This window comes from Paroedura picta, chromosome 1 (assembly GCF_049243985.1).
Source record: "Paroedura picta isolate Pp20150507F chromosome 1, Ppicta_v3.0, whole genome shotgun sequence".
NCBI lineage: Eukaryota > Metazoa > Chordata > Lepidosauria > Squamata > Gekkonidae > Paroedura > Paroedura picta.
The window spans coordinates 90562630-90582003 of record NC_135369.1 but is presented as its reverse complement, the minus strand read 5'-3'; the positions used below and the strand labels follow the sequence as shown (position 1 = coordinate 90582003).

Genomic DNA, 19374 nt, shown 5'->3' with positions numbered 1-19374 from the left:
AATCTTCCCACGTGTCAGCCATCAAGTTTACTGTTACTCTGTAAACAATACAATTCTTTCTCTGAGGCAACACATCTTCCAGCCCTCCCTCTCATTTTGCAATGAGAGGGTTTTAGCAGAAGCCATGTGGAATAGTGGCAAACACTGTCAAGCACCTGGAAGCAGGAGGAGAAAGATAAGTCAAAGGGATCAAGGCAATGGCATTGTCAACAGTAGCAGAAAGAGGGAGACTATTTCAACACTATGGAGGTTGTTCCTCTCCAGGTTTCAGTTTGAGGTGGCATGAGGTCATTTAGGAGAAAATACTGTTGAGAAAGCTAGAAATGTGGTTTTAGACACAATGCAAAATAGTCAAGATTTTAAATATTAAAGATTAGAGAATAAGATGGTGAACTAGAGAGACAAGAACCAGGAACAGAGAGGAAGAAGAACAGAACACTTGGGCACCTTTATAAAGGTAAAGGTATCCCCTGTGCAAGCACCGAGTCATGTCTGACCCTTGGGGTGACGCCCTCCAGCGTTTTCATGGCAGACTCAATACGGGGTGGTTTGCCAGTGCCTTCCCCAGTCATGACCGTTTACCCCCCAGCAGCAAGCTGGGTACTCATTTTACCGACCTCGGAAGGATGGAAGGCTGAGTCAACCTTGAGCCGGCTGCTGGGATCGAACTCCCAACCTCATGAGCAAAGCTTTCAGGCGGCTGCCTTACCACTCTGCGCCACAAGAGGCTCAGGCACCTTTATAGTAAAGCAATAAAACCACTAAAAGAAATTGTGAGGACTGACTAGAAAAAGAAAAAGTAAATCAGGGGAAGACTAAATTGTAGAAGCCCAAGAGAAAAGAAGAATCAGAGAGCATAATGATCAATTGTGTCATAGGAAATACATGAGAAATTGAGAACTCCCATTTTAGCCAAGGAAAATCATTAGAAAGCTGCACAAGCTTGAAAAACTATTACTAACAATAGTGGTCTATTGTAAAATAAATCATAGAATCTAAAACTGACTGATATTTCTTGCTTGACCTTGGTCATAGAATTATAGAAACATAGAGTTGGAAGGGGCCATACTGGCCATCTAGTCCAACCCCCTGCTTGACGCAGGATCAGCCCAAAGCTTCCTAAAGCATCCAAGAAAAGTGCTTTGCTTGAAGACTGCCAGTGAGGGGGAGCTCACCACCTCCTTAGGCAGCCTATTCCACTGCTGAACTATTCTAACTGTGAAAATATTTTTCCTGATATCTAGCCTATATCGTTGTATATCTAGCCTAATCCCTTGGTCCCAGATCATCTTCATCACTCTCCTCTGTACCCTTTCAATTTTATCCACGTCCCTCTTGAAGTGAGGCCTCCAGAACTGATATCTAGCCCACCCTTCACATGCTCCCTTCCCTTCCAGCATTCTCGTCCATGGTATGACATCATGTCTCTGAGTTTATTAAAGTTTGCCCTACGAAAATCCAACATCCGCATCTGGCTACAAGCTTCCTTGCCTCCCCATCTCAAAAGGAATTCTATGAGGACATGGTCACTTCCCCCTAGGGTCCCCACCTCCTTCACCTCATGCACCAACTCTTGCCTGTTGAACTCGTTGAACTCTGTCTCTATCTTCTGGAGTATTTGCCAGTCCTACCAATTTGGTGTCATCTGCAAATTTGATGAGTAGTCTCTCCATCCCTTCATCTAGATCATTAATAAATATGTTTAAAAGTACCGGATAAATAAAGTCATTTAAAAAAAACTATTAAGACCAACCAAAATACTACAAGATTTCTCCAGAACTCATCCTCATGAAGAGTTCTGAAGAACTTAAAAGCTTGCACAGTGAGCTATGTCATTTTCATCAGTCCTCAGAAATTCAGTTACACACTGAAATGAAGTGGAGGACAGAAAGGTGAGCCACTTCTTGAGAGTTAAAAAATGTGAAGCATTTACTTGGAGGATGGGAAAAGTCCAGGGAGGGAAGATTTTTCAAGGATATGGAAGATACAACACAGGAAAATGAAAATATTTGGGAGTATGGAGTAAAAGGAGTTGATTATGGGATTCTGAAAGGGTCAGCAGAGACAGAAAAAGACTGCAAAAGAGGAACTAAGGGAAGCATTACTAAGGGGGAAATTACAAGATTTTAGCAATGAATGAGAGGAGAAAGGGCTGTAAGAACATAGCTACATAATCGAATCCAATTAGTTAATTGCTCTGGCATACTTATTTGTATGGGTGAAATTGCTCTATAGTAGCAATCCCCAACCTGTGGGTTGCGGACCACATGTGGTCCTTCGACTAATTGGAGGTGGGCCCCGAAGGACGCCTTCTCCCCCCCCCCGGCCCTTTACTTCATCCCCCCTGGCCCTTTCCAACACACTTTGGGTGTCATTGTCTCCCATCACTCCCAGATGGGGCTATCTCGTTGCAGAGAAACACGCTCAGGGTTCCCATTGATTTGTCATTGTCATGAGTTAAAATTTCCATGAAAATAAAATGTTCCTTATGTTCATTGTTGAGGCGTGTCTGTATCTTATTTTGAAGGGATGTTTAAACATTACCATAGCGATCAGAAAGCGTTAGGGCAGTGGTTGAGAGTAGAGGAGTAAACTACCCCGCCACTGGGCCTCAGTAAAAGGCATTGAGTGGTCCCAGGTGATAAAAAGGTTGGGGACCACTGCTCTACAAAAGCAGGGCAACAAAGAATTGGGTACAAAGGCTGTATGCCACTGTAGTGCCAATGTGGAAGAGATCCCAAGAAGGATATGGTTAAGTCAACCTTAGTTGACAACATTCTGGAAGCCAGAATAAGCTATGAGTAGGCATCAAGATTACTTCTTTTTACAAAATAATCATTCATAAGGGGATAAATGAAGGACTAAGAGCTCCAGGTACAGGCATTAGCCTCAGGACAGCATGACCCAGCAGACTGGCAAGTATTACTGAACTATAAGTCCTGGGAGGTCACACCTAAAGATTGAGGAGAGAATAAATAATGAAGAAGTAGCACCAGAAACCAGAAACTAATATAGAACTAGGCTCAGGGGTATGGCCTTTGCTTAGGAAGCCTCTATGACTACAAGAAACTGTTATCTTAATTTGATTTGTGGGCTGCCTTTGATTAAACAGCATTCACATAAACAAGGTATCTTGCTTCTGTGAGCTTTCGTGACCACCCAAATCCTTTAAAAGCCTCAGGAGAAACAGCCACCAATCTAATAAGAAAGGAATATTGCTTCTTACTGCTATTGGGCTAGCTTGATATGAGGAACAGGGTTTTAAAAAATAAACTCATTCAAAAATTGATCTTTGAGATGATAGTAACAATCATTTTTTAAAAAAGAAAACAAGTTCTGAACAATATAGATTTCTTTTAATTAAAAAGATTGCTTTTCTAGCACACAGCAATGAGATTTCTATATTTATATACATGTCGTAGTCCTTATTTAGGATCTCTTTCAGGAGCGATTTTTGCACTAAACAGTCAAAGTGTGCCAGCACATATTATTGGGTGTTAGCTGTAGCACTCTGATATATCCTTGAGAACTAGCACATCATTAGTGATACCTTCACAACTAAATGTTCAGGCCCTAGGTCATATGGCAGAGAGAGCTAAGGACACTGTCTTCTCCTACCTCAACTCCACTTGATATTTTCTTGTTGTAATTTGTATAGCCTTTTGCTATATGTTTCTAGCTATTCAGCATGCTACTTTCCCAAAGCACGCATGCATCTGTGCACCTGAGAGCAATTTAACAATCTCCAAGTTAAAAAAAAAATTCAGTACACCAAGGGCCTACAAATTAGCATCAGATTAAATGGCAATGCAACATAAAGCTCAATAGGCTTATACAATCCGCTATTTAAACAGGTACTATTTTGTATGTTCTTTAATTAATTTAGATAACTTACAATTAGTCTAAACACAGTAACAAAAATTAGCAAGATTTTATGTTGATTTGTGAAGGAGCATGAATGCACAATCTATATATTAGTTGTTGTGACCCGCCTCGAGCCTGTCGGGAGAGGTGGGAAATAAATCTAACAACAATAACAATAACAATAACAATAACAATAACAATAACAATAATAATATGTGAATCATATTGGAACAAATTGTGTGTGCTTATATTTATGAAACATATAGCCTTTCCAGTTTTGTAATTGTTGTCAGAGTTGCTTCTTTTCTTTATTCTGCAAGTTACCATAATGGCTAAGGAACGCAATGGAACAGACTACTCTAACCTGGGAATGACATCTGTAAATGGAAAAGTGAGGGGTAGCATTAATAAACAGCTTGTTTGCATCCAATCTTATTTTGTTTGGCCTTATGAATACTTACAAATAGACCAAGAAATAGTGATTTTGGCAGGTCTTAGCTATAAGTAAGAGGCTAGCAGCTGTTGGAAATATAGGGCTGGATTCAGATCTTCCCCCCCCCCCCCCATTAAGTTTTTTCTGACCCCAGGAAATGTTTATTCTCAGACTTGTGGGACCCATGTAAACTCAGCTGGAAGGGGACGGAATCATCCTGTCACATCTCCACTACAACCCTATTAGTAAATGGAGGTCCCACAACCCCAGGAATACATTTTCCTGCAGTCTGAACATACTGCTACTGAGAAGGGAAAACGGAAGATCAAATGAAGCTGTCTTAGACTGAAGCACACCATTGGTCCATTAAGATCTGTAATAGTCCTGTCTACTGACAGACAGCAGCTCTCCAGGGTCTCAGGTTAAGATCTTTCACACCCCCTTCTCCCTGACCCTTTTAATTGGAGATGTTGGGGATTGAATCTGGGACTTTGTGTACGCCAAATAGATAATCTGCTACTGCATCAGGCCTGCTTACATCTGTAGAACATTGGATCCAACCTATAAACGCAGGATTCAATGGAAAAGATCTGATCTAGCAAGACAATTCTTAGGTTCTTATTTTATTTCATTTATTACATTTCTATTCTGCCGCTCCCGGCACAGCCACGAAGTGAAAAACAAGCTGACAAGTAATTTCCTACGAATATCAAAATGCCCTAAAGGGTGGGAGCTGGGAGGTTGTATTCTGTGCTATACATCTCAAAGTGTGAATTATGTTTTGCTGGAGCTTGTAGCCTGGTGGCTACAACTACTCTCCAAGTGGATCAGTGCGATAGGTGTTATACTACTAGATCTCCCTATACTACATAGAGAGCTGAGACCCTTTTGGCTGTTGTGATATTTGAAGGTGGAAATTACTTGTGTTCCATTTTACTATAAAATACAGAAACAGGGACCAATTGATTGAAGAGCCACTGACAAAGGAAATGAGCATTTTAACAGGGCTCCGTGGTTGTAGACATGGTATTATGCACAATAAAGACTTCATTCTGGTATCGTCATCATCAGCTTGTTTTTCGCTTCTCCTTGAATTTGTTGGCTGATGGATCATCTTCTGTGCTCTCCATACAGCCGGCTAGCAGCAGCTCACAACCATAAAAACCAGTACAATCAATAAAACAATTCCAATAAAAACACCAGTTTACAGTAACATTTTATACTAATAAAATGTGTCAAAAATCTCCAGCATCATCATGATTTTTCTGTAATGGGGGTTGCTGTTATATAGAGTAGGGCCATTAAATAGTAACCGCACCCTGGCCTCACCTGAACACCTGGCAGAAGAGCTCCATCTTGCAGGCCCTGTAGAACTGAGACAGTTCCATCAGGGCCCTTAGTTCTTCTGGGAGCTCATTCCACCAGGTAGGGGTCAGGACCAAGAAGGCCCTGGCCCTGGTTGAGGCCAGACATCCTTCCCTTGGGTCAGGGACCACCAACCTGTTGGTATTTGTTGAGCTCTTTTCGGGGTGGGGGGCATAGGCAGACAAATACAAATACACTGGGCCCAGACCTTAAACTCAAAACCAAAACTTTGAACTGGATCCAGAATTCAACCAGTACCAGTGCAGCTGCTCGAGGATGGGATGGATGTGGGATCTCCAAGGTGTTCTAATGAGAATGCTGGCATCTCCATTATTTACCAGCTGCAATTTCCAGATCAGAGATAAGGGCAGGCCAGCATAGAGCAAGTTACCGAAGTCTAATCTAGAGATGATTGTCACATTGATCACTGTGGCCATGTGCTCTGGAGCCAAACGGCTCTGTTCCAGATTTTTATAAGATTCCAGTCAGTACATGGAAATCCCATACATGCAGAGCCCTCTCCATCTCTAGAATGTCAGGGGTGGATTCAAATAAGAAGCTTCAGATGTGCAAAGAGTGGGATCAATAGCTTGGACCTGACTCTCAATAATGATTTTAATAATAACTATGTGCCTCACATCACCAAAGCAAATATCCAGCCCTTCCTTGACTCAAACCCTTGTAGAACTTGGCCATATGTACATTACAATGACCAATTCCTTAAAACTTCTCAAGTTCAAGTGCATTAGTGAAAAAAATCTTCTTCATGTCATTTTCTAAGTACATTTCCTTTCTAAAGTTAAATATTCTATTAGCCCTTTATTATTTTATTTGATTCTTAAGTGATTCTTTGTAATTCCACTCTATGATCAGAGATAGTCTTCTTGAGATCTATGACTCAAATAGGACATAAAATCAGAGACCTGCGAGTCTTTATATTTGGCCTCTGAATAGTTTTCCGTATGCACACCATATTTTTTTTTCTGTCTGGATGTTCTCCAGTATAAAATTAAATGAAGCCTGAATTTTCAAAGATAAGCTGTCTCCGGCTGTCCAATTCAGTACATGTCAGGCACATGTGATTTCACACAATTTAAATAAAAAATCAAATAGTTGTAATACAAAGATTGTAGCACTACATAAGAATGTTTGCCTCACTTTTTGTAGCCATTTCACATGTAAAAATATATTTTGATTTTTTTAGGTTTTTCTCTATCGCCTAAAATGAGTTTTAAATTCAATTCCAAGAGGCACTTAGCCATTCTGAAGTATAAAAGGGTGCTTCTTCATTTCTCCATTTTATTTTCCTCTCACATACTTGTGAACAATCTCTCTTGCTTCACTCAGGCTCAGAGTAATAAGGAATCAGCCAATATATATTTGCCTTAGGCCTGGCAAACAGGGTCTCAAGTTGTCTACCTTTTGACTGGGGCAGGATGAAAGAGCAGCAAGGCCTCCTAACGGTTTGGTGACATCTCCCCTAATCCTCCCTCCGTTTGGAAACAATTACAGAAGACACCTGAAGGTATCTAAGTGAATGGTTTTCCTGACAAGTATTGAATGGATTTCAGTTTCAGATGCAGACTAAACTTTTTGTTAAAATTCTAAATAAAGTAACCACTTTATGCTATGTCCCACTGCATAGGCACTTGCCAATAACTGACTGACTTTGCACCACTGAATTTTATTTCAAGTTGAACTCTGAGGGGTCTGTGTGTTGTATTTCAGAGCAGTAATTATAGTCCAAATTGGATAATTTTAAAAGAAATAACAGACTTTACTAGATTTTTCCAAAATCACACAGTGATACACAAAGAACTACTGACTACAATCATGAAGTTTGATTACAAGTCAAAGAATGCAGTAACCTAATAAACAATGCAACTTGCATATGAACCTTTTATCCAGTTTCAGTGACCTGGCCACTTGACCGAAGCATTCTGCTAGGTCCAGTGGACTGAAAAAAATGATGTGATCATCACACAGATGTGTGAAAAGACCAATCATCCCTGGCTCATCTTGCAGGGACACAGCTGGTGAACTATACACAAAGAAGTGGAAAAGGTCAAGGGAAAAGGAACTGAGGTAGCTTGAAGCATTTTTTTTCTTCCAGCAATGATTTCCTTGCTGTAGTCTTGGGCAACATTTTATTTAAAGAAGAGTTTTGAATCTATGATGTGTTCTGGATTGTGGTGAATTATCTGTTGACCAATAAGCTCTAACACTTTACACTGTTGGGTCACATATCTGTGAATAAGCCAGACAACTGTGCACAGTATAGTCACATAACACATTTTCATTTATTTATAATTTGATTTGTATGCCACCCCCCTTGGATTTGCTGTCACAGGGCAGGAAAATTTGACATGCATTATAAAATAGACAATGAAACAATAAAAACAAGATAAAACATATAAAATTTGTAAATAAAATGCCAGCTGTCATTAATGAATAATTTCTGGCCTGTTGATGTTACAAAGTTAGGAAGCAGTGAGGGTGGTGTGGAAGGGGGGGGAGAGGAAGGGAGGCATGATCAACTGTTTTGGTTTCCTGATTGGCCTCAACCATAAGCTTGGCAGAAGAGCTCCATCTTGCAGGCCTTGAGGCTACCAAGAAGGCCTTGGCTCTGGTTGAGGCCAAACATACTGTTTTTGGGTCCTTTCATCACAAGCTCCATTAAAATCGTTCATCACAAACTCCGTTAAAATCTCCTGCTTGTATGAAACAGCTGAGAAACAATCTATATGGCATCTGTAGGGTGCTTCCTTAGTTCTCCATATCACCTAACAAGCCACTCCCCAAAGTCAGAGGCCTTTTAGGCATAGCCTGTAATGTAGCACAATGTTTTCCAGTGGAAGAAAGAAATTGAGGAAGCCTCTATATGAGGCAGTGGTAGCACAACCATGTGACACTGGATTATGGCCATAGCCTGTGACTCAGAGACAAACACTAGCAGGAGCCTTCTTATTCTCTGAGATGGGATATACTCACTGCAACAACTCCTGCTTGCTTGAAGCATTTTCAGTCTCAGAGGAAAATGGGAAAGCATGTGTGTTATTTGAACCATGGTGCAAACAGAATTTAGCCCTGGAGCTAGAGATAGATGATGCCTGTCTGTTTGGAGAGATTCAAATGAGTAGCCGTGTTGCTCTGAACTAGCACAATAAAATCAGAGTCCAGTAGCACCTTTAAGACCCACAAAGATTTATTCAAGGCATGAGCTTTCGAGTGCAAGCACTCTTCGTCAGACTATGATCTTACAATTCCTGTCATGTATGAAGATCATAGTCTGACGAAGAGTGCTTGCACTCGAAAGCTCATGTCCTGAATAAATCTTTGTTGGTCTTAAAGGTGCTACTGGACTCTGATTTTATTGTTTGGAGAGAGTTAGGTCTTTTCAATCCTCATGCTTTCCTCGAGAATATTCTAAAAAAAGAAAAGAAAGAATATCCCGGCCCAAAGAAACATCTTCAGCACAGTCAGCTTTCTCGTCTACCACTTCCATTTCTTGGTCTTTTAAAAATCTTACTAAATTGTAGGGGATCAGGGTGGGGGTAAAAACAACAACTGAAATCGAAGTGACTAAAGTTCTGACCCAGGCTAGCCTGATCTCATCAGGTCTTGGAAACTAAACAGGATCAGCCCCAATTAGTATTTGGATGGGACACTACCAAAGAAATCCATGGTGCTACATAGAGGCAGACAATGGCAAACCACTTCTGTTCCTCTCTAGCCTTGAAAATCCTACACAGTTGCAACAAGTCAGCTGCAGCTTGATAGCCCTTCTCACCACCAAAGTTCTCTACCTACGTTTCAGGTCTCTACAATGAAGAAACTGCATAGGAAATTGCAAAAAAATACACTTCCTCCTTCCTTAGCCTTCCAATTTTGATATGTCTGAGAAACTGTGAAAAAGGAGGGAAACTAGCAGACAAGCCATTCGTAGCCAAGGAGAAATACTGAGAATAGGTTGAGCTCAGCTTATTGGGGTAAGGATGTATCTATTGACAAAATCCCAATTTGTAAAATTTTTCTGACCCCTACCTGAAACTCCTTTTCAATACCGCATCTCAGCCCAGAATATGCAAAGTAACAATAAACAAAAGATAGTTTCAGATGTATAGCTGAGTTTGACCATAGTAACTGAATGAAACTCATGTGCAGTGGAAACTTAGAGACCAATAAAAAATTTCAAAGGTGGACAGGACTTAAGAAATAATATGGAATATTTGGGCAAGTTCTTCTATGTTGAGAATAATTATTAATGTAACCTTTTCTACTTTTCTTTTAAAAAAACAACCTTGCAGGATATATTATTTATTTATTATTTATTTATTATATTTATATACCACCTTCCTCGAAGGCTCAGGACGGTTCACATAAAATAGAAACAATACATATAACTTAATTAACAATAATAAAGTGATAACAACAAGCAACACAAAACTGTAGAAAAATGTGGAAAACATTAAATTAACTCATACTGAGCCCCAGTGGGTTGGGCAGAATTGTAGTGAGTGCCTTAAAGGTGATAAGTCTGATCCGGAAACCAGTGCAGCTGCTGGAGGATGGGCTGAATGTGGGACCTCCGAGGTGTTGCTGTGAGGACCCTGGCAGCTGCGTTCTGGACTAGTTGCTGTTTCTGCATCAAGAATCACCCACTGATTCCTATACCCTGGAAACTTTAGCTGGTCTTTAATTTGCTACTGGACTCAATCTTTGTTCAGTAAACATGGAGTAATCTTGAAGCTATATGGACACTGACAGTTCTTCCAATAAGCTATAACTAGTTCCACAAACATCTAGAAGATGGGAAAGGTTTCAGAGCAGAATATCCCCACCCACTGTTCATTTTACAAGTTAAACACTGGGAGAAATCTTGAATTCAACAGATTGCAAAGAATTGCCATTGTTCCTTTCAAAATTATTCTATTATTTACACGGGGTCATATGTCACTATTTTAGGTACTAGACTAAATCAAAGTAGTATTTATTATTTTCCTGATCATTTTCACATAACTTTAATGTAAACTTTGAGTCTGGAATAATCATCAGTGAATACTATGAATGCAGTACAAAAAGCTGAAGAGAGTCTAGAATTGTGTGCTTTGGCGCTCGAAGCGGCCGGTCTCTCCTGGCGCAGCCATGCCGTGCCGTGGGGGGAGGGGAGGCACAGGTGTTAGCGCACTGGCTAGCACACACACATAGGCACGGCACATGAGTGTGTGCACCCACCGGTGTGCTGATGGCTGTGCCTCCCCCCTCCCGCAGCACGGCGCTCGTTGCGCCGGGAGAGACCGGCCACTTTGGGCACCAAAGCACCCAACCCTAGAAGAGACATTTCAAGAACAGTATACATTCTAATCAATTATGCTTTCTTATTCAGTTTACACATACAGGAAATACAAAAACTATTTTGAACCACCATGTTTGAGTGATCCTCATCAAAACTGTCCTTCACCAAACTACATTAAGTTGTAGAAAAGAGGCAAGTTCACAGTGAATTAATAGGTGCAATTTAAAAGCTCATTATCAAAACTGAACACTGTGAAAGCCTGAAACTGGAAATAATAATATTTGCTTACCTGTTCTAGTCTGTTGATGTTTGTAAATCCCTTATGATGTTTTACCAGATTGGTTCTTGCTGAACAAGAGAGAGGTGAAGGCTTAACAGCAAACACTGAAAATTTAAAACACACACATACACACAAATAATGATAATGTAGCATAAATTGTGTAATAATAAAGTATTTCATCAACTACAAAAAATTGTGTGTTGTTGTTATGTGCGAAGTCGTGTCCAACCCATCGTGACCCCATGGACAATGATCCTCCAGGCCTTCCTGTCCTCTACCATTCCCCGGAGTCCATTTAAGTTTGCACCTACTGCTTCAGTGACTCCATCCATCCACCTCATTCTCTGTCGTCCCCTTCTTCTTTTGCCCTCGATCGCTCCCAGCATTAGGCTCTTCTCCAGGGAGTCCTTCCTTCTCATGAGGTGGCCAAAGTATTTGAGTTTCATCAGGATCTGGCCTTCTAAAGAGCAGTCAGGGCTGATCTCCTCTAGGACTGACCGGTTTGTTCGCCTTGCAGTCCAAGGGACACGCAAGAGTCTTCTCCAGCAGTAGAGTTCAAAAGCCTCAATTCTTTGACATTCGGCCTTCCTTATGGTCCAACTTTCGCAGCCATACATTACAACTGGGAATACCATAGCCTTGACTAAACGCACTTTTGTTGGCAGGGTGATGTCTCTGCTTTTTAGGATGCTGTCTAGATTTGCCTCTTGTGGCGCAGAGTGGTAAGGCAGCCGCCTGAAAGCTTTGCCCATGAGGTTGGGAGTTCAATCCCAGCAGCCGGCTCAAGGTTGACTCAGCCTTCCATCCTTCCGAGGTCGGTAAAATGAGTACCCAGCTTGCTGGGGGGTAAATGGCAATGACTGGGGAAGGCATTGGCAAACCACCCCGTATTGAGTCTGCCAAGAAAATGCTGGAGGGCGTCACCCCAAGGGTCAGACATGACCCGGTGCTTGCACAGGGGATACCTTTACCTTTACTTTTACTAGATTTGCCATAGCTTTCCTCCCCAGGAGCAAGCATCTTTTAATTTCTTTGCTGCAGTCCCCATCTGCACTGATCTTGGAACCCAGGAAAATAAAATCTTTCACAAAAAATTGTGTACTGTTTGCTATTAAGTTGATTCTCAGGAGGGCATTTTGGGCTGGAATAAGACGCGACACACAGTTGTTGGGTATAAACAAAGCTACAGCTTTATTACCTCCCCATGAGTGGGTTGGCACAGCATGGGAGAAGGAGCCTGACCTAGCAGTCAGCAGACTGCACCAAAACCCATGGAGTCCAGGGGCACCCTGGGGAGCCACACCATTCACAGCTGGGAGAGCAGATCCCCTTGCCTACTGAAGTCTGTGCTATGGGAAATGACCTATGTGGGGGAGCCACTAGACGCCCACCTCATTTGGCTTCCCCCAGGCCACGTGGCAATGAGCCCTTGGTCCCCAGCCGGGTTAGCCACAGTTATTTACATGCACCTTGTATGAAGGACCTAAACCCCAGGGAGTCTGATCACCCACAAGACTCCCTGCCAATAGGCTCCCATGTGAAACCCACAGCTGTGATGAAATATTAACCATGAAACATCCACCTCAGACGCAGTCACAGGGCTATTTACACATCACATAGGGTGGGAGAGAAGGAAGCTGCTCTGTAGCATGCTGACCGAAGAGGACAGGACCCACATGCACTGCACCTTTATAGGTGCCATGCGTCCCGCCTGCCTCTTCTATGCTGTGCACACTGCATAAGCACAGCACGCACTCTGCACGGACCGCTGGAGTGGTCGTGTCCATCTCTAGCCCGCCCTCTGCTGAGTCAACTGGTGGCTCTCCTTATTCTTTGCCACACATATTTATGAGCTAACTGACATTTCCAAATGCTCAGCCACTGCTTCTCTACTGTAAAGCAGCATTAGGATGGGCAGCTTCCATAAGAGAGGCAGCAGGAAGGAAGAGGCCATCTTACCCCTTTTCTTACATGTCATTTTCTCTTCTCACACACCTAGCATTCCAAACCTAAAATTTTGGTGCAGATGAGGCTCTGGAACCCCAGCTGAAGAAATGAGTTTGTGAAGGAAACTGCCCAGGGAAGGAGTTGTTCAATGCAAGCATGCACATGAGGTCACTACATTGACCTAAATAAACCTGCCTTCCTCTAATTTATATACAGTATTACTTCATGAAGATGGGCTCTATATGACTAACAAAAGTGACCAAATACATAAATAAACTCAGCTTTTTGCTTTTATATCTGGAAGCATTTCTTTCAGCTCTGAACCATGAACACCCTCCTGGGCGAGTTTCCAAAAGTTTTCATAATCTTCTTGATTCTTTAATAATCCATGTTTAGTTAATTCATTCTGCAACCCAATAATCTTGACAGAGAGAGAGAGAGAGAAGAAGAAAGAGAGAGATCATATGGAAAATGTGTCAGTAGTTAACAAGCATCAAAACCAAATACAATGAAACTAATTACATGGGCAACATTTTTTATTAATTTGTTGATAAGGCTTTCAGGAGTAGTGATACTTAGGGACAGGAGTCCCCAAACATTTTAAGCCTGCGGGCACATTCTCACACAGCAACAAAACAGCTGCCACAGGAGGCAGAGCCAGCCACAGAATGATGGCCACAGCCTAACTTCAGTAACATGATGCAAATCCTTGTTTTGTGATACAGCTGCTGCCAAGGCAACATTAAAAAACAACCTGCACAGCCAGTCAAATCTCCAATAGTCAACCCAATGCCTTGCTGGGTAAAAGCCCTACCTGGCCCTGATCACTTCCTAAAAGTACTTGGCAGGCACCAGAAAACCTGTCAGTGGGTGCCATTGTGGGGGGTATTCAAGAGCCAGCTTGGTGTAGTGGTTAGGAATGCGGACTTCTAATCTGGCAAGCCGGGTTCGATTCTGCACTCCCCCACATGCAGCCAGCTGGGTGACCTTGGGCTCATCACAGCACTGATAAAGCTGTTCTGTCCGAGCAGTGATATCAGGGCTCTCTCAGCCTCACCCACCCCGCAGGGTGTCTGTTGTGGGGAGAGGAAAGGGAAGGTGAATGTTAGCCACTTTGAGACTCCTTTGGGTAGAGAAAAGCGGCATATAAGGACCAACCCTTTTTCTTCTACAATGGATACATGTTGATCAGAGACATTATATAAAAGAAGAAATGAAACATAATGTTGAAATTATATTTGAAAAACCAGTGTTTCCTCCTAAGAATATCATTTTTTGCAGTTTATGACAAAAATGCTATATAAAAAAGGACTGTGACTCCGCCACTCCACTTGCAGGGCCCCAGGTAAGCGGCCCAGCTGCTGGGGGGGGCACTTCCCAAAGTCAAAGGTGGGAGCTGTGTTGGTCTAAAGTAGCAGAACAAAATGTGAGTCCAAAGACACCTTTAAGACCAAAAAAGTTTTATTCAAGGTTTGAGCTTTCATGTGCATGCATGTTGTCTGAGGAAGTGTGCATATACATAAAAGCTCAAAATCTTTGATCTTATAGGTAATTTTTACTGTGTTGCTGACTTGAAAGTCTCCATACATTCAAGTTTCATGTTGTCTCTCCTCCCCACCTAGAATTGGGATATTCATCTCACTGTGTTAATTGTCTTAGCAAAACCCATCCCATTACAGCAGTTAACTAGCTTAGCTTAACTAGTGAACAGTCTCTGTATGTTGCTCTGTATTTAATTTTACATAATTATATTTCATTCTATACTTCCTGAATTTTATAGACCCCATGGCATTTTAAATTTACTTTCCATATAAAATGGCAGCATAATACAGATTATTGCATCTGAAGAAGTGAGCTCCAATCCACAAAAGCTTATGCTGGAAAGAAACATCTTTTACTTTGAAATAACAAGGCATCTGTTGTAGCTATAACATTCCACAATCACAAGAACTTTGTGAAAGAGGAGAATATGAATATTTTAATGAGAAATAGACTTCTTGCAGAGCACACCAAATGAAACAAATGCAGTAAAAAAATCCCAAATATACAGCAGGATTACCAAGAATACTTTTAATAGAAAGTAATTTCTTCCTGATCATTTAAGCTTTTTCCCATTATGTGTATGTTAAGTGTTGTCAAGTCATTTACAGTGACCCCATAAATGAATGTCCTCCAAAATGTCCTATCATTAACAACCTTGATCAGATCTTGAAAACTAAAGACCATGGCTTCCTTTATAGAATAAATTCATCTCATATTGGGTCTTATTTTTCCATTTTTCTGTTACATTGAATTTTCCTATTACATTGGATAAATTAGTCTTGAAAAGTAAAACAAATCTGCATTTGAGAAGGACCTTAAAGATATGTAGATTACGGGCTAGTTCCTGAAGATAAGTTGCATTTTCACAAAGGGCTGTGAGTAGCTATTTAGGGACTATTTGTAATTTTTTAAAAAACAACCCTCTATAAAGTCAGCAAACAACTAAGATCTGCATAAAACCAAGGACACTTACCAAAGCTACTGGTTACTCTATAGTTCTGCTATAACATAACTTGGCAGTGCCTAGTTTAAAATTAGTAAAACATTGTTTTCTTATGACTTAGCAAGTACCAGTCCAAGAGTCATCTTGTAGGCAATTGTGGAATCAAGTGGGGAGACTAAAGGTGACATTGATTGAAATTGCTAGATGTTATATATACCCTTTGTACCAAATAACTCTAGCACCCATAACAGTAGAAAACATAGGGGAAAGGAAATTAATGTAAACCCATATCATACTTGTGGCCCCAGTAAACTGGGATCTCTAATGCTCAGGGCTTCAATATGGATATTTCTTTCAACTGTCGAAAACTGAAGGCACTTCTAGATACTCTGTGAGGATCAGATTCAGAAGTGCTCTTTATTAGGTTCATAAGCCTATGGTTCACATCTATAAAGGATGTACTGTTCTTATGGTGGCTCCTTGTTAGCCTTTCAGTGACTACTAGATATAAGGTTAGTAAATGGGGCATGCTTGTAATTGCCATGGCTATAGACATCACTTTGTATATACCTCACTTTTCTTCTTAATTTTGGATGATTTGGGGAAAGGCTTACTATCTCTTTCCCAAAAATGATCTAGTATCATTTTTACATCTTCTTCTAAAATAATTCACATTCACAACAACAAAAGCAAATATAGACTTTTCATCTTACCAGGTAACTACTTGATTTTGGGATGCTTTCAAGATATTGGACATCATGAGACAGTTTGCAGAAGGGCACTTTATGTCTGGGGATATACTTTTGAAAAAGAAAAGAAAATTTTGGTCAGTCTTTTCCCTCCTCCTTTGGTAGCTGGGAAACAAAGCTCAAAACAAATGACATGTAAACATTCAGCCACAGGAAGCCATTAACAACACTGGGCACCAATTAGGACTCAGCAGGTCTTCTTATACCCCCTGCAGGTTCTGCCCCACCCCAAACTCTTTGACATAACACTCACAAACTCCAGTTTAGGAAGCAGGCTGTTCCATTTACTCAGCAATTTGAAGCCACATATTCCTGTTGATAGGCTTATAAACTTGTTTGTAGTTTTTCCCCCTGCTTCCCTTCAAGTTTGTGTCATTAGAGGTCACAATTACTGTCTGCCCAAAGGAAAATACGTTTGAGGAAAAAAGACATTAAATTGTGGTGATGCTTTTCTTGTGTCCATTTTCTTCTAAGTAAAAGTGATCTTTTACCATTAGATGCAATGTAGCAGTTTTATAAAGAAAAAAAAGGAATTGAAAGAAATATGATTTCATTCACAATCAGCAACAGAATTATCTGCTTTACAGCCTAGTTCGAAGCATATAAACTCTGGAGTGTGCTTTTAACGCTACTTACTCTTAAGTACATGAGAATTCAACAACCCTCTGAGCTACCTTCCAAATAATTTTCAAGGAAAAAAACAGACCTTTTATCTATAAATCTACCATTTGAAAATATTTTGCCATTCTCATATGTCCTGACTTTGAAATTTATTTATTTATATATATATATATATATATATATATATATATATATATATATATATATATATATATATATATATATATATATATATATATATATATATATATATATATATATATATATATATATATATATATATATATATATATATATATATATATATATATATATATATATATATATATATATATATAGCCCTCCTCGAAGGCTCAGGGCAGTTTACATATAACAACAACTAAAACTATACATGGAACCATACATATAATAATTATAACATTCATATTATTAACTGGTAATTATCAACTGGGTAACAGTATAACATAACAGTATAACAGTATTACAATATAACATAGCAATAGTAATCCAAACAGGTCCAGGAATCTTAGTGGGCTTCTGGGGGGGAGGGGGCAGGGCCCTGCAGATGTTGACTTGGTTGGCCTGGCTTCACATGAATATATTAAGCCTCACATGAATATATTGAGATGAATCATATTTCCCTCTTTTATACTAACCTATGTTTAAGAGCCTCTTGTGGCGCAGAGTGGTAAGGCAGCGATATGCTGTCTGGAGCTGTCTGCCCATGAGGTTGGGAGTTCGATCCCAGCAGCCGGCTCAAGGTTGACTCAGCCTTCCATCCTTCCGAGGTCGGTAAAATGAGTACCCAGCTTGCTGCTGGGGGGTAAACGGTAATGACTGGGGAAGGCACTGGCAAACCACCCCGTATTGAGTCTGCCATGAAAACGCTAGAGGGCGTCACCCCAAGGGTCAGACATGACTCGGTGCTTGCACAGGGGATACTTTTACCTTTACTATGTTTAAAGGAGTACAATATGAGCCTCAGGGAAAGGCGGTATACAAATATAATAAATAATAATATTAAAAGGCACTTTGAATCCTGTCACAAGAGCTACTCAATATATCAAGGAGAGGTATCAGTGAACAAGATCAACTCTCTTTAAAAAACTATGCTTTTGCAGCAGAATAGTTTTAGAAAGCATGTTGAAGAGAACCTGTCTACTGTGAGGGCCAGCTATCATGTTGCTAAATGTATTGTTGAGAGTGGTAGACCATTCTCTGTTAAAAAGTGCATGATTAAAGTAACGGAGGAAATGTGCCCTAACAAAGTATCTTGTGTTAGCTGTGTCAGTTTTTCTGCTTCTACAATCACCGGGTATGTTGAAGAACTAGGAGGAGAGCTGCATTTGTCACTGGTTGCCAAGGTAAAAAGTTTTGATTTTTTTTCCTTTGGCATTAGATAAGAACAATGACATTACAGACACTGCTCAATTCTTATCAGGGAGATAGATTCCAACTTCAGAATTACAGAAGAGTTGTGTGCACTGCAGAGTTTGAAAGGCACCACAACTGCAGAAAACATATTCTTGAAGGTGGATAAATCTGCAGAAAATCTTGGTCTGAACTGGGATAAATTTAAAAGCATCACAACTGATTGTGCAAGAAATGTGGTGTGAAGTAAAACTGGTGTAGTTGCAAAAATCAATAAAGAGATATTTAAATTAAACGGTACACTTCCCATGCGATCTCACTGCATCATCCATCAGCAAGCCTTGTGTAGTAAGATATTTCATTGGGAAAGTGTGATGTGTATTGTTGTATCCAGCATTAATTACATCAGGCATTATGGCCTTGCTCATCATCAGTTTAAAAGTTTTCTCTCAGAGATAGATGCAGAATATGGAGATGTATTGTACCCTGCAGAAGTCAGGTGGCTTAGCAGAGACAAAAACCTCAAATGTTTTTTCAGTCTTCATCATAAAATCGATGTCTTTCTTAAGAAGAAAGGAAAAGGTCAAGAAGCACTTTTAGATCGTGAGTGGATTTTTTATTTGAACACATCGAACACATTGAATCTAAGGTTGCAGGGGAAAGGAAAGCTTGTATGTGACATGTATTCAGAATTGAAAGCTTTTGAAGCAAGTTAGTGAAGCGAGTTAGTGAAGGTAACTTCTCATGATGCAATGGACTAAAATTTAAGAAGGATGGGAATTTACAATTCAATGTTGAAATACACATCAAAGCACTGAACCTATTGCAGGTGGAATTTAAGAACAAATTCACTTATTGCCATAAGCTTGGAAAGGAAATAAGAATGTTTCAGAATCTATTTGAAGTAGCACCAGAAGATGCAAGTAAATTTTTCAGATGGAACTAATTGATTTGCAAGTCAGT

General features: G+C 40.4%; 1 protein-coding gene across 11 annotated transcripts in view; it reads right to left on the bottom strand.

The window, feature by feature from the left end:
* LOC143842570 (uncharacterized) overlaps window positions 1–19374 on the bottom strand; it is a 108167-nt gene that overhangs the window by 48376 nt on the left and 40417 nt on the right. For all 11 annotated transcript variants that reach the window (XM_077347832.1, XM_077347848.1, XM_077347826.1 and 8 more), the window contains 3 exons: window positions 16384–16470; window positions 13468–13606; window positions 11248–11342 (listed from right to left, as the gene is read on the bottom strand). In XM_077347832.1, coding sequence (XP_077203947.1) covers window positions 11248–11342; window positions 13468–13606; window positions 16384–16470 — 321 coding nt within the window. The remainder of the gene's footprint in view (window positions 1–11247; window positions 11343–13467; window positions 13607–16383; window positions 16471–19374) is intronic.